The sequence below is a fragment of the Patella vulgata genome, chromosome 8 (assembly GCF_932274485.2).
Source record: "Patella vulgata chromosome 8, xgPatVulg1.2, whole genome shotgun sequence".
In the NCBI taxonomy this organism is placed as follows: domain Eukaryota; kingdom Metazoa; phylum Mollusca; class Gastropoda; family Patellidae; genus Patella; species Patella vulgata.
The window spans coordinates 43,111,673-43,128,087 of NC_065886.2; the positions used below are offsets into that span (position 1 = coordinate 43,111,673).

At 35.8% G+C, this 16,415-nt stretch overlaps 1 protein-coding gene across 3 annotated transcripts; it reads right to left on the reverse strand.

Moving 5' to 3' along the window:
- Positions 1 to 54: 54 nt before the first annotated feature.
- Positions 55 to 16,413, reverse strand: LOC126831117 (fatty acid hydroxylase domain-containing protein 2). 3 transcript variants are annotated; one of them, XM_050561752.1, is made up of 7 exons: positions 16,395 to 16,413; positions 8,553 to 8,662; positions 7,888 to 7,991; positions 5,527 to 5,648; positions 4,685 to 4,890; positions 3,735 to 4,007; positions 55 to 3,248 (listed from the first exon to the last, which is right to left on the reverse strand). In XM_050561752.1, exons 2-7 carry the CDS (start codon positions 8,654 to 8,656, stop codon positions 3,089 to 3,091), a joined length of 969 nt encoding a protein of 322 aa, XP_050417709.1. In that variant the 5' UTR covers positions 8,657 to 8,662; positions 16,395 to 16,413; the 3' UTR covers positions 55 to 3,088. The 3 variants fall into 3 exon arrangements, with proteins under 3 accessions (XP_050417709.1, XP_050417708.1, XP_055958713.1); XM_050561751.1 differs by lacking the exon at positions 16,395 to 16,413 and adding an exon at positions 10,046 to 10,162; XM_056102738.1 differs by lacking the exons at positions 55 to 3,248; positions 16,395 to 16,413 and adding an exon at positions 10,046 to 10,162 and having other exon boundaries at positions 3,731 to 4,007.
- Between the last annotated feature and the right edge of the window lie 2 nt (positions 16,414 to 16,415).

Sequence of the window (16,415 nt, forward strand, 5' to 3'; positions counted from 1 at the left end):
TATTGTCTTCAAAGTACATTTGTAATGAAAGTGAAAAAAATATGAGTCCAATAGTTCTGGTTATATTATTTTTTATTTTAAATATGCGATATAAATAGAGCACTTGAAACAATTAAGGCAATAACTTACAAACATTACATCTATATAGAACTTATACCAGTACACACATTTCTTACTTTTAACTCATCACAATAAACACAAATCAGACCTTCTATAGTTAAACAGTTAAATTGAATAAAAATACAGATTGAATTGAAATACCATATACTGCATGGCAAACATATTGAATCTAAAATAGATGTGGTCATAACAGCCATAAACCATAACTGTCAAATTTCACTTTGGTCAAAACAGCCATAATTTGGTCGTTTTGACCTAAATATTTGGCCGTTTTGACCCTATTTTTTTAGCCATTATGTCAATAAACAATCTAAAATGAATTGTTTGAATGGCATTTAGTAATTGAACTGTAGTATACAGGTCACAATTCTATGCAATACCATTACTGAACTTTTAAAGACTAGAGAAGCCTAGTGTATAAACTAACAAATTTAAAATTTCTCAAGTTTGGCATGACTTTAACGAAAGTAAAAGACGGGTGCAATGCCCTAAGATTACAGTTGTAATATATATTATATGTAAATGAAAGGTACACTGCCCTAAAATAACAGTTGTAATATATATTATATGTAAAACACAGATACAATGCCCTAAGATTACAGTTGTAATATATATTATATGTAAAAGTCGTTTTGTTTACAATGATTTTATCTATAGACTGTAAGTGTAATATAAATATATTATATGTCAAAAAACTGAATTTACATTAACCTTCTTTCAAATACTGTATGCAATATTTTCATTCAAAATAAATAATAAAAATTCAAGACTAGATTCTACAGATCTTTCATATTAAAATATCCTGTTAAAGTTGCTGATTATTATTATTCATAGTACTTGCATTGATTATTTAATATTTAAAGAAACAAACCCCATATATCCATCTTCCAGCTTGAATTCAATTAGATAAAAAAAATAGAGGCCCATCAAAAGAATTTACCCACCCTGACTTTATATTGTCTAAAGAGAATGCAGAATTTTGACAAATGTTCAATTATCACATCTTTTTAAATTCTGATTAGAATGGATTCAACTTCCACAATATTGTAGTTTGCAATTAATTAAAAATACCTCAAATAACAGTGGCTTTAATATTATTATTATTTTAAAACTGTATTGTTTTATAATTTCATAAAAGACAACATTTACATAATTAAAGCTCTATTTAGTTATAAGTAGTGATAGGTGTCAAGAAGGGTATGCTTACTCTTACTAGAAGACCTGGTTTCACTTCTCCTTTACATGTACTTAACAAATTCACATGGTTGACACATTTTCGATGTAAGGTGGGGGACAATTAATGTGCTAGCAGTTACAATCACAAGTTTTAAGATGTCTACCATTGTAAAATACGGTTTTGAGCAACATATAAAATAAATTTTTTTTGCTAATATATGTTCTCCAATTGATGATACTAAACATGCAGGGCCTTGTCCATCTTAAGTATGCTCAAACTACTTTTCTTTCTTTCTTTCAAAATATAAAAAAAAATAGAAAAGATTTTTATAATATCACAAATAACATACATGTAGTATAGAAAAACAAAAATATGTATATACAAGTGGCCGAACTACAAAAGAGATTTATATACTACACAGATTATTTTAATCAAAACTAGAGGATACTTTACACTTATTTAAGATCTTTGGATTTTGTTTAATTCTTACTCTTTCAAGGAATACAATATGGAAGAGAAGCTATAAAAAACTTTCTGGTTTTTTAATCATAAAAACATCTTTAAACAATAAACTCTTAAATAAAATTCAATCAAAATTATACTGTATAAAATAAATATGTCTGACAGATCATGATATCAAGGTTTAAATGTTTGTTAAGTACATGGAGCAGTAAACATATCAGTAGCTTACATAATTCATCTGGAGACAAATTAGGTTATTTCAGGACTAACATATGGTTCAATTTTATTTCAATAATTTGCTGTGGGAGGCGTCGGAGAATCCGGAGAAAATCCATAACGTTGGACAGATGACCCAACTCCTTGTAAGGTACAAGCATGGAATCAAAACCATGCCACATGACTCAAGACCTTACGAGTTAAACCATTCGGACATACACACCCCTCCCTGTTTTCCAAAGACGTCACATTCGGGGCATATAGACCATTAAAGAAGTTGATTCACCTATTTTCATATTCTAACAATAACAGTAGAATAATACTGATAAAAGCCCATCATATCACTATTTTCTGAATTTCTAATAGAACATGTTTCATTTAATAACTTTTACAGATAATATTGTCATGAGGACAAATAAACAATCAAATATCCTAAAACGAAATATGCTATTTGTTTTAATTCGATTGAAACAACCTGTACTAAGAATGACTTTTCTGAAAAACATCATATTTATACTTAATAAGTAATATTTAGAAAAAAATGTCTTATAAAGCAAAAAAATTAAAAAACCTCTTTTGTATAATAATAATTTAAAAATATGGTCCTGATATTATGAAAATGCATTGTCATTAATAAAATTAAAATCTACAAACTACAATTACCCAAACAACAAAATATTACTCAATAAAAAACACGTAGGAAGCCATTTTGATTAAATATGGGGACTAACACAATCCTTGTAAAACATTATGAAGGTGAATTTTCTGCCTTTCAATTTACCCAATCACAAGATATTAATGTGCCTTGGACTCGGGAAATCTGAAGATGGACAAATTTTTATAATTCAGTTTTTCTTCGTAAATACCAATCAGAATTAAACCATATTTGGACATATTATCCTTTTAGAGATTCAACTTTCACAATATTGTTGTTTGCAATGAGAGGCTTCATAATTAACCTTTAATTTGATTGTTTTAAGATTGTGGGGGGGGGTAGATAATATAAAATTTTAAGCATATTTATCACAATAATCACACCTCTATCGCTCTATCAGACATAAACAGCTATTCTGAAAGACAATCTGATCAAACCTCGAACACAGTTTAATCAAATTACTCAGCTTTCTTCTTTGGTGTATCAGGAAATTGTTGAGACACTGGCGTAAGACCCAGGAGTAGAAAATGGCGTTGATAGGCTTTGGTTTCACGAAACATGTTATCTGTTCCATGGAGACGATCCAAGACACCCAAGACACCAAAATTCTGATTGAATCTAAAAAATACGAAGTTAAATAATAAATTATAGTCATACATTTCTATTTTAGTGAGCCAGATTGCAGCCATTTGACTGAAACTGAGTAATTTTGCATTAAAATATAAGAGACAGAGTTTTATGGTCCACTCAACTTACTGGGCAATTTTGAGACTAACACTTTGCCACCTAACCCTAGACAGTTGTAACTCTATTTTTGTGTAAAAATAGAGTTATGAATTTTATGCAAGGTTTATCTGCATTTCTAAATTTTTATGTAAGAAATGAAATAAAATGAGCTTTAACGTCCTACTTTTCTGCACGTACCGGGAAGACAGGAATATGCCATGCAGAGGCCTATAAGGTAAATTCTGTGGACTTATTATCAGGTAGTGTTTTGGTGTATCTGTATTCAATTAAAAACATAAAAACTGTGCTTTTAAACAATGGGAAGAAACTGGAAAACCCAGAAAACCCATCTGCAATAATGTCCTAAAAATGACTTACTTCAGATGATGATAATCGTGAGCTTCTGGTGACGGGAGAAATGGGAAGTGATATCCACAGTGAGCTACAGTTGTTGACATCAGAGCGACACAAAACCACAGCCACGCTGTAGCTATATGACATCCCATTAACAATGGGCCTAAAAATGGTGGCAGCAGATTACTAAATATATGTTCTATAGGGTGGGAGTATATTGAGACTAGGCCTATAGATGCTGTCCATTCATGGTGTCGTTTATGGATATATTTATAAAGATAACGATGGTGGAACAATCTGAAATATCAATAAAATATCAATAAACATATATCTATATTAGAGCCAGATCCAAACATTACAACTTAAGATCAAAACAGAAATAGCCATAATGTGCTTTAGAAATGGGGGTGGGGGTGGATGGCTAAATGATCTAATACATGCACTTCATATCATCAGGTCTGTAATTGAGTCACCTCCCACTGCTAAAGGTCACTACACATGCAAATTTATGAAATACTTTGTTAGTCTCGAAATGACCTAGTGGATGTTAAACCCAATTTGCACGACCTTGTTGTTCCAAAAACGTTGAACGTATCATGTGGTGATAGGGCATTTTCAGCGGCAGCACCCATCCAATGGAATAAACTCCCAGCAACATTAAAGGAATCCAGAACTTTAGAGTCCTTTAAATCATCCTTGAGGACTCACTTATTTAACTGTGAATACCAAACGTGACAGTGCAGCTCAGTGCCATCGAGTAGAACAGTTCTAGATGAGAGGCGCTACTTTTAATGCACGATAACAAAAGTTTAGGGTCAGTAAATTAAATAAAGTGAAATTATTGTTACACCACACACGCTGATCAAATGACTCAATGATTGTATAATATCACATTTAGTAATTAAAAAGAGGTTGTGTCCCCAGTTTTTTGGAAATCTGTCACACGCATAAAATTTGAAGAACAATATACAAACCTATGAGAATAATAGAAGGCAAGTTCTTCAAACAGGGTAAATACGGTCATCTCAAACAAAACCCAATGAAAGGTGGGTAACTCTCCATTCATACTACATCCTCTCCATGTCATAGCAAGATAGGCAACACACATAAATGGTATACCAACAACAGTCTGGTTAAACAAAACTACTCCAATTGCTCTCTTTAAGGCATCTTTTTCTAACTGGAAAAAAAAATCAGGAAACAAAATAATTGTTCCTCATCAATACCAAACTGGAGAGCAACCACAATGTCAAATGTGTAAAGTTGTCAGAAAGAGAGAGCGTTTGGGGTTTAACACTGACTTTGGCAGTGGGAGGAAACCAGAGAAAACCTAATAGGTTGGGCAATCAAACCCACATCTGGGATCTTGAAACCACTTCATTTGACTCAATGATAGACCATAACCTTAGCTAGAAATCTAGAAGCTTATAGTTAAGTCAATATATCTGATCCTGAGTTTCCTAACACCCCATAAATATTTCTGTCCCCCCCCCCCCAACACCTCAAATTTTTTTCACAAAAATATTTTAAGATGTGCACATTCCTTTAAGAATAGGCTATTATTATTATATCCATTTGAGTTGTTCGAAGCTCAAAGATATGTTTTTGCGCATTGAATAGTATGGAAGCTTTTGATACACTGAAAGCTTTAAAAACTGTACAAGTTCAGGGTTCAAGTTTGGGTAATCAGTAATACACTAAAACTTTAAAACATAACAAGTTCAAGGTTCAAGCCTCTACTTCCAGAACATTTGAAAAAGAAATGATGAGGGATACAATGATGATGAATTATTTAGATCACAGTAGTTTGACTCACTGGTACATTTTTATCTGGTTGTATTTTGTATCTAAGTAGGAAGGCAGGTCGTCCTGTTAAATCCAATAACATGAAAAATGCATTGGAAATCCAGAAAATTCCAGTTGTAATTAGAAAAGTTCCTGGAATTAAGAAAATAAAATGAACATGAAAGTAATAATCAGATTTCAGTTGGTTATAAAGTCTCAGAATGTAGCAAAAGATGGTGGATTTGTCTGTGTGGTGTTTGAGATGTCACATGAGTCAACTTATAATATACTATTCAAAAAAAGTAGGGGATATTTGATTTTTAAGTGTTATTAAAGTCACCTAATGAAACTGACGAAGAAACAAATGACAAAATGAAATGAAGTTCACATTCATTGATTTATTCCAAATGATCGTTAGACTAAGTAAGGCACAGACTGACCATTATAAGGGTAAAATGATACCCGGGGTCAAACAGCAAAGTTACCACAGCATCACAACCAAGTCAGTAACGGGTAAATCCTCCTCTGTTTGCCAAACAAGCATTGATCCGACGTGGCATACTCCTAATGAGACGTCTAAGGTCATTTTGGTCCAGATTGTCCCATTCCTGTTGCAACGCAGCAGCAAGTTCTTGGACATTGGCAGGACGTTGTTGACGTTGACGTAACCTCTGTCCAAGCATGTTCCAGACATGCTCGATGGGGGAGAGGTCGGGACTCAGTGCTGGCCAAGGTAATGTGGTGATGTTCTGTTGTTGGAGGTAACCTGTAACAATCCTGGCCCTGTGACATCTTGCGTTGTCATCCTGGAAGATGAAACGGCGGCCATGACGTCATGTGAACGGCACAACATGGACTGCCAAGACGTTGTCCCGGTAGTACTGGCCTGTAACACGCCCTGCAACAACACATGTAAAGCCGTTCTTCCAGCAACAGTGATGCCTTCCCACACCATAACAGAACCACCCCCAAATCGATCATGTCTGATGACGTTAACGTCTTGGAAGCGCTCGTTTCGACGAAGCCACACCCTCCTACGTCTGTCCAAAAAATCAACAGTGAACCTTGACTCATCTGAAAACATCACATTGCTCCAGCGTCGATTATCCCAGTGTTGACGATCCCTACACCAACGACGTCTTGCCTGAATGTGATGATCTCTCAAACAAGGGATCACGCGAGGACGTCGGGCGCGAAGGTGACCCCTATGCAGTCGATTCCGAATCGTCTGGCCACTCACTCTCACACCAGTGTCTGTTTGAAGACGAGCGCTGATCTGATTTGCTGTGATGACACGATTTCTCAAGGCCAAGGTACGGATAAATCGATCCTGGGCTTGAGTTGTCGCCCTTGGTCGACCTGAGCGTGGTCTGTCCTGTACAGATTGTGTATCACGGTATCTGGACCATAGCCTGCTTATGACAGACTGAGAAACATTCATCGTCCGCGCCACAACCGCCTGTGTTGTGCCGATCTGTAGCATGCCAAGGGCACGTAACCTTTCATTTTGGGTAAGCCGACGCATATCAAAATTTGTTTTCTGGTCACTAAAACAATTAAACTGATGTTTCCACCCTGGAATTCAATGCCACAATGACTGTAACATTCAAAGTCAGAGTCGTGCAAATCTTGGGTTGGACCCCCATGATGATCCCAAGCATCACCTGCATTCCATGCGGTAGCTATTGGTGCGTTTGGGCGTCACATGTAACTGGAAATGTTTCTTCTGTTAGGTTCTATAGTGACTTTTTTCGTAGTCATTTGCATATTTTAGTATTATGCCCCCAAAATCAAATATCCCCTACTTTTTTTGAATAGTATATAAGTGGGAAAAAGATTTCTTTAATCTCAATCTTAGTTTTGATCAAAACCATGGATGTATCAATACTACTTATACTTCATGGATTCATGGAATATTTTAACTGGCTTTGCAAAATTTATTAACATGTACATTTATTCAAATCCCATTTTAGTGTAAATTAATTAATTTATTAAAAGTCAACAATATAGTAGGATTTGAAAATATTCAGAAAAAATGTTGACTTGACAATTGTGGCTAATTCCACAAGCACTCAAACATTTCACCACAAACACAATAAAAATAAAAAACACACAGGCGACAAACATTACTAATAATATACTTGCTTACTGTTCAACATCCACAACAGTCTCAACTTGAGACTCTCAAATGACAAGACAGACATTACCAAACAATAAAGAAGGGTTCACCACTTGGAATACGGATGATAACTTCAGCCTCTAAATCTTGTGGACGGACAGAGTGACGACAATACAACCAAAATGTTGGCGTATAACATGGCTGACAGTTGAGAAGTAAATTCTTATAACTTGTCTTTGAAGGTCCATGAATGGATAAGAAATTATGGCTTACCAACTATACCAATCATATAATCCTTAGAACCAAGTAAATAGTACACATTTTCCCACTGGCTTTGCCAAAAATCTCCTGAGGCACCCCAAAATTTCTGAAGATGCCTGAAAGAAATAGAGGTATGGGATATTACATAATAATAGTCATGTAACTAATAGGTTAACCTTGGCTTTTATCATTTTATTTTTAGAATTTCTATTATTGGGCACATTAGTCATTTTATAGGATTTTATTTGTTAATATAATGTTAAAATCCAAATATCCAGTTACTATACTCAGCCCGGGCATGGTGCTTTGTGTTAGTATGTATTAGGGACCCAAGGTCGCTCAGTGAGTAAGAAGTTAGCTCGCTAACCAGGAGGTCTTGGGTTCGCTCGATGTGTTGGCAGAGAAAGTCCCTCTGGATTTTCTGCCGTGGCTTCACCTTGTTAGTGGTGTAGGACCGAGGGAATGCTATAGGCAATGTCTAGTTGTTCGGATGGGACGAAAACCAAGGTCCACTGTACACATTGGAGTGTACATAAAAGGACCCTTGACAGGTGGAATTCAAAATAAGAGTAGGGCATTATGCAGCTGCCCAAGCAAAACAGATTATCATCCAACAAAACACCAGGATTCAGGTAGGAGTGCTTTTTTAGGTTTTTGTAAAGATATGTCTTACTTACCATGTTATAGAATTTCTTGCAGCAACAAAGACAAGTAACGCTGAACCTAGTATAAATAATACTTTCTTTATAGAGTCAACTAACTGTTGTCTAATGATAACCATTATTGCCTGAAAAGATTAGTAGAAAAAGGTTTGAAATCAAGAAAATATAAACAACACTTAAAAAGATATGGGATGATAAATGTACTCTGTAACTTATAATGTGTTCAATGTTCACAAGAACTTGTTTACACAGAGAGAGAGAGAAATGGGGTTTATTGTCCACTCGACACAAACTAGGTCATTTCGGGACTAACAATGTATATGGTTTAATTTTTATTTCAATAATTCACTTGCGCGTAGAACCGAGGAATCGAAACCCCGCCAGATGACTCAATGACAAACCGTATGATACAGTGCGCGCGTGCTAACCAATCAGCCATCCAACCCCCCACTTGTTTACAACTGACAGACTGCATACAACCACATTCCAATATGGGAGTATGGAAAAATACAAAAAAAACAATAAAAAATACATGTCGAATACATGTCAAGATGTAGACCTATACAGAACTGTCACCCAAGCCCAGTTCTAAGAGCAGACATAACCTGCCTCATGCACAACACCCACCACAATGCCAACAAAAAAACAAAAACAATTAAGCTTGTGGAGGTAAACATACAATATCAAAAACAAAATTGCACCTGATTAATGAAATCAACAGAGATTTACTAGTAAAATGAACTTCCTATAAATTTACCAAAATATTGAGACATAAATAACAGATTTTTTTTATTTGTATTACTTTTTAAAGAAGACACCAAGTATTTTTAAATATTCGAGATATCACTATCAGATTGATTCATATATTAACAACTTTGTTATTGTAAGCCCATTTTATTAGATGATCTTTTGAAATGTTTCATTATTTATCCCTTATTATTGACATTATATATGTCCACTTTATACATTTCCATTACCAGACTATGACCCTTTATCATGAAATTGAATATGTTTTTGTGCTACAATATAATAATATATATGTATATAAACAGATAGTTTATTATAACCTATAAATATACATGGTATGAAAATTAACCACATTAACCTACATTTCTGGTCACAAGATGAAAATCGGGTTAATAATACAAAGGTACAAAGTTCATCTTTAACTTTGTTTTTATAATTATCCAATAAATAAAATTCAACTGGCTCTATGTAGTCGTTAAAAAAAGAAAAGCAGAGTAAAATTAACATGAATGAAATAATGCTTGGTAAAATATCACAATGACCATGTTCCTAAAATTTAGTATTTTGTGAATGTGATATAAACGTTATCTGTCACTCTGACATTGTCAAACAGCTGATCATGAAGCTGCAGATTTCCTTAGTTGCGATGCCCGACCTATTGTCCTTCATAAATAAATGGCCTTATGGTTATGCCTGATCAAAACTACAAAAGTTTAATCTCGATGTAGCCTACTTACGAGAATTCTTATGCAAATACTTACTCTTATCTGTAAGTTGTATTTCAGTCGAGTTCTGCGTTTGACAGTTCTACTGCAGCAAATTACAAGCAACAACAACCATGCAAATTTATTTATAAATCTAAACAAATGACGTAAATATCACATGACAAAATACTGCTCCGCCTATAAATACACCGTGAACTCCAGGGAGGATAACTCTAATAGTACTACAGGAGGACCGCACCACACATAACCACCCATAAGATTTAAAAAATTAAATATAGTGACTTGAACAAATAAAATAGGATCCGTCGGTATTTTCTTTTTTTGTGTGGGGTTTGTGGGGTGAGTAAGTAAGATTGGACATAAATAACTGAACTAATATTATTAAAGATGCATTAAGAGTTCCGTTTAATAAAGAGTTGGTCATTCTTGCTATAATAATTCAAAAATAGATGATAAAAAAAAAGAAAATATTGAAAATTTCATTCAAATTACTTCATTTTGAGCCAAATTATCACTGTTTGTAATTTTGACGAGATGTGTGCATAGTGGTAACCAGGGAACTGGTATATTCGAGACATAGCCCATTTTTAAATTAAATTTTTAAATGGCAAATCGTTCTACTTCTAATCTAGTTAAAATCTCGAGTATCCGATGCTATCGAAAGTTGATTATAGTCTTGTTGTGTTAATTAATGTCTACTTAATAATTTAGATATAACATTTCAGGCCTATAGAAAGAACTACAATAGCCAGATTTAGCTCTTGCATAGGCCTAATGTAGGCTATGTTTAAATGAATCTTTTAATAGTGGAGTTTGTGAGGTGAGTAAGATTGGGCACAAATAAATGAACTAATATTAAATGAATCTTAATAGACGGAGTCGCTGTGGCTCATAGTATTAGTAAGACGTTGGCTTGCTAACCTGGAGGTCCCGTGTTTGATCCCAGTATTGACCGAGGGTGATCATCTAGATACCCCCACCCTTATGCCATTAGTGCAGGATGGAGTGCCTGGCAATGAACAATTCTTAGTGCCGCTGCCCGGGCAAAATATCCCCCATAATACACTGTATGACATAATATGCCCGTCTTCAGTCGTTGTAGAACAATGGGACGTTAAACCTTATTTGATTTCCTTTAAATATATGTATCTCTGAATTCGCTTGGGGTTAGGACTCGGAAGATTCGAGCGACTCACTGGTACATGGATGATGGGGACAGGGACGCCTTTGTTGTCCTCCTATTATTTGTGATTTTTCAAAAAAACAGTTGATTTCCTTTTTGTTCCTTTTCAAATTGTTCTTCTTCCTTTTGCTTCTAAATCATGCCATATTTATTACCAAACATAAGGCTTCCAGTCTCCATTTAATCACTGACTCGACTGTAATTCGAATCATACTTTGAAGAAAAGCACTACAATGAATTGAACGCCTATAGGCTACCGACTCCGTATGCTTATCCGAAACGGGGCTGCATTTTATTATTAGAAACGGCCACTTGCTGAGGACACGTCACGGAGCTTGCAATTCCTTTCTATTTTTTCTCTGATAATTATGTATGAAATACTAGCAGGAGTAATTATTGGATTTTACTAATATAATCACCGACAAGAACCGACACGACTGTGTTTTGTTTTATTAATAGTGCCCAAAGTATTGCAAAAATTGACCGAAAAGGAAAGATATCTTATAGATATATATATTCTACAAATCGTCGGACATATCCAAAAACGTATATGATTTCATAAAATAAATGGTACAAATCATGGATAATTGAAATTTTGACAAAATGTTTTGTCAGCATCGCCCAACCTATATCCAAAAACTTAAATTATTATGGCTAATTAGGAGGCATCTTTCTGCATAATTATTTCAATTTTTGATGAAATCATTTAAATTTTGAAATGATGTGTCCATTACACACATTTCCTGGTTGGTCATCTTTTGTGAAAACGCCCTTGTCGGTGATTATAAGGACCGTAATTATTTGATATTGTCGAATGTTCCAGTATATATACAGTTAAACGTTTTATGGGCAGTGCTTTGTGTGTTTCGGGAAATGTTCCGCGGGCTTCGCCATACTTGCATTCCATAACCTTTTGTCATTTTAAAATATATTTACTTTCAGGTATGATTATGCTTGAAACTTTTCTTTATATAATCGCAAAAGCGGTATACCGTAACAGTGCATATTGATGACAAATAGTTTATTTTAGATATTTAATTTTTATGTATTTTATTTGTAGTTTATTTTAAATGTATATATGTTTATTAAAGACAGCGAATGAATAATCCCCTAATAAGCATAAATCAACGGGGTGTTATAAACTATAGTCCATATCTTTTTTAAGACTAAAACTTGACGCTGATGGGTGTAAATAGATTTTAAGCAATATTATATAATTGTATACCTGTATCAAAAAAAGCCTTAATAGAGGGTCCTTTATTGTTTGTTTATCTAGACGTAATTAAGGAAGATTAATGGTGACAGCTTAAACTTTTAAAACAATACGCTAGGATTAAACTAACGCAATCTGATTAAAACACAGATCCAATTTCGTTTCGTTTTTATAGTTCAAAATTTCGATTTTACTTGTCTTTACTACACTTGGATCTAGAAGCGTTGTTATTTAACCCGTGTTCTGCTTGAAATAAGGGGTCAGCCAATCAAATGGTCTGCCGAATCGAGCGTTTGACCTTTTTTGCGCGGAACTGTGGGTAGACATTAGCGGCAATAGAAATCAGAACAAAGCAAAAGTAGATAAAAAATACATGGCGGTCGCTAATTTTTTTACTTTCTTTGTTTATTTCACATACCAGGTATTAAAAAGCAGACTTTAAGGATTAAAACGGTTAAATTTGTTGATAAATCCAGCTATCCTATTTCATTAACCTAAACTGTTTGGGTGTTGGTGGTTGTTTGAGGGCGTGATCTGTTTGTGTGTGGGGTAAGGAGTGCGGTGGTGGTGGCAGTGGCGGTAGTGTATTGGTTGTGTTTTATTGTACAGTTTTCGGTTGAGGTAGACGATTTTAAGTGCCTCGGGCGCTGTACCTTTCTTGAAGGTTAGGGCGACGCTTCCCTGGTCCTTCCCCTCGGCCACATTAAACCGATATACCTCGGTTGCTTGGTACCCCCTCTCTATTAGATCCTCCAGAATTTCGTCCCCGGTATATTCGGCCGGTATCCCATGAACAATAGACAAGGTGGACGGTTCGGACACCGTCACGGTCATACCGAGAAGTAGATTCTGGGCCAGCGCTAGGTCCATGTCAGACCTACTTTTTAGGGCAAGTCTAATATGTCCCGGCACTGTGATCTTTATGTCGGGTATGTTGATAATACTCCACTTACTCTTCAATTCCTTGCCCAGGGCCGTAAGTTCTTCTCTCCTTTTTGTCGCAGGAAAGAACTTTGGTGCAGGGCTGCTTTTAAAAGCGTCAGCCATTGACATGGGTGAGCTAGCCTCTGTCGCCATCGTTCTTATGCTGCCGAAAAGTAAAATCGAAAACAAAAGGAGGGACTGAACAGTGTTGATTAAGGTTGTATGCTGTTGTTAATTAATGGCGTAAGCTGATACAACTGTTGTTAACCCTTTCCACAAAGAGCCGCTAGTCAATCAGTGTTATTAATACTAATCACCTATGGGTTCCTGTTGCTTGTATGAGTTTACTTAACAGTTATGAGGCTTGGTAACTATAATAATAATTTAGATTGTTAGTGTTGTTTTAAGCTGGTATAACTGTCGTTAACCCTTTTCACAAAAAAGCCGCTAGTCAATCAGTGTTAATAATACTAATTAACTATGGGTTCCTATTGCTTGTATGAGTTTACTTAACAGTTATCAGGTTTGGTATTTATAAAAGAGATTTAGCTTGTTGGTGTTGTTTTAAGAGGTTTGTGACGAGTTCAATCAGTTGATTGGCTTGTACACTAAGCTTCTTGGTTATTAGATGATAGAAAGAAGAGTAGAATAGTTAAATAAATGAAGAGTCTGATAAGGAAAATAATGGAAATAAGGAAAGGATGAGAAATAAAAATAAATAAAAAATAAATAAAAATAAATAAATAAATGGAGTTAAGAAGTTGGTATATAGGGAGAATGAAAAAACAAATAACAAAAAGTAAAAAAGGGTGAGGGGAAGGTAACTAAATAAAGTAGATTAAAAATGTAGAAAATAAAATAGAAGGAGGAAATAAGCTTATAAGCTTATATCTGATATAAAAAAGAAAAAATAGTATCCTAACAATGAATCAAAGAGAAAAGAAGCAAAAAAAAAAATGGAAGAACAAAATAAAATAAAATAAGGTAGATAGAAAAGAAAAAAATGAGAACAGCTTATACCTTGTGAAGGTATAAAAATAAAGACAACCTTAAAATTACTTATGGACTGGAGGATCTTTGCAGAATCTAGTAGTCTTTGGTTTGAGGAGTCTTTTGGAGTCTGGCTAGGCTACTTTATCTATACTATTCAAAAAAAGTAGGGGATATTTGATTTTTAAGTGTTATTAAAGTCACCTAATGAAACTGACGAAGAAACAAATGACAAAATGAAATGAAGTTCACATTCATCGATTTATTCCAAATGATCGTTAGACTAAGTAAGGCACAGACTGACCATTATAAGGGTAAAATGATACCCGGGGTCAAACAGCAAAGTTACCACAGCATCACAACCAAGTCAGTAACGGGTAAATCCTCCTCTGTTTGCCAAACAAGCATTGATCCGACGTGGCATACTCCTAATGAGACGTCTAAGGTCATTTTGGTCCAGATTGTCCCATTCCTGTTGCAACGCAGCAGCAAGTTCTTGGACATTGGCAGGACGTTGTTGACGTTGACGTAACCTCTGTCCAAGCATGTCCCAGACATGCTCGATGGGGGAGAGGTCGGGACTCAGTGCTGGCCAAGGTAATGTGGTGATGTTCTGTTGTTGGAGGTAACCTGTAACGATCCTGGCCCTGTGACATCTTGCGTTGTCATCCTGGAAGATGAAACGGCGGCCATGACGTCGTGCGAACGGCACAACATGGACTGCCAAGATGTTGTCCCGGTAGTACTGGCCTGTAACACGCCCTGCAACAACATGTAAAGCCGTTCTTCCAGCAACAGTGATGCCTCCCCACACCATAACAGAACCACCCCCAAATCGATCATGTCTGATGACGTTAACGTCTTGGAAGCGCTCGTTTCGACGACGCCACACCCTCCTACGTCTGTCCAAAAAATCAACAGTGAACCTTGACTCATCTGAAAACACCACATTGCTCCAGCGTCGATTATCCCAGTGTTGACGATCCCTACACCAACGACGTCTTGCCTGAATGTGATGATCTCTCAAACAAGGGATCACGCGAGGACGTCGGGCGCGAAGGTGACCCCTATGCAGTCGATTCCGAATCGTCTGGCCACTCACTCTCACACCAGTGTCTGTTTGAAGACGAGCGCTGATCTGATTTGCTGTGATGACACGATTTCTCAAGGCCAAGGTACGGATAAATCGATCCTGGGCTTGAGTTGTCGCCCTTGGTCGACCTGAGCGTGGTCTGTCCTGTACAGATTGTGTATCACGGTATCTGGACCATAGCCTGCTTATGACAGACTGAGAAACATTCATCGTCCGCGCCACAACCGCCTGTGTTGTGCCGATCTGTAGCATGCCAAGGGCACGTAACCTTTCATTTTGGGTAAGCCGACGCATATCAAAATTTGTTTTCTGGTCACTAAAACAATTAAACTGATGTTTCCACCCTGGAATTCAATGCCACAATGACTGTAACATTCAAAGTCAGAGTCGTGCAAATCTTGGGTTGGACCCCCATGATGATCCCAAGCATCACCTGCATTCCATGCGGTAGCTATTGGTGCGTTTGGGCGTCACATGTAACTGGAAATGTTTCTTCTGTTAGGTTCTATAGTGACTTTTTTCGTAGTCATTTGCATATTTTAGTATTATGCCCCCAAAATCAAATATCCCCTACTTTTTTTGAACAGTATATGATAAACTCAGCAATAGCTTTGGAGCTCTGGTGCACTAGGTGTTATCAGTACGAGTACTAATTAACAACTATGTGAGACCAAACCAACCGTGTCTCACTGACTTTTGAATAGACAAGCAGATATCAACAAAGTATACAAAGAAAATGAAGAATAGAAAGGAGCGAAAAGGACGGTAACGAGTATAGTTTAAACAGGAGTGGATGTCTACATGCTAATAATTAGTGGAAGGGGTCAAATGAAATGGTTTACTGAGTTCATATATTTTGATCCTGGATCATTAAAATAAACTTTTTACATATCTGAATTCGCGTTTTATTGAAATAGTATGTTAGTGGTTGATCGTTTAGGTCCTCGTAAAAGTTGTATACCCGTAATAAATAAATACCTACTATACATTGAATAGAACAACA

Coding starts and splice junctions, on each gene's coding strand:
- LOC126831117 (XM_050561752.1), bottom strand. CDS start 8,656: ATGGTTATCATTAGACAACAGTTAGTTGACTCTATAAAGAAAGTATTA. Junction 7,992..8,552: donor GCAAGAAATTCTATAACATG/GTAAGTAAGACA, acceptor TATTTCTTTCAG/GCATCTTCAGAAATTTTGGG. Junction 3,249..3,734: donor CACGATTATCATCATCTGAA/GTAAGTCATTTT, acceptor CGTATTTTTTAG/ATTCAATCAGAATTTTGGTG.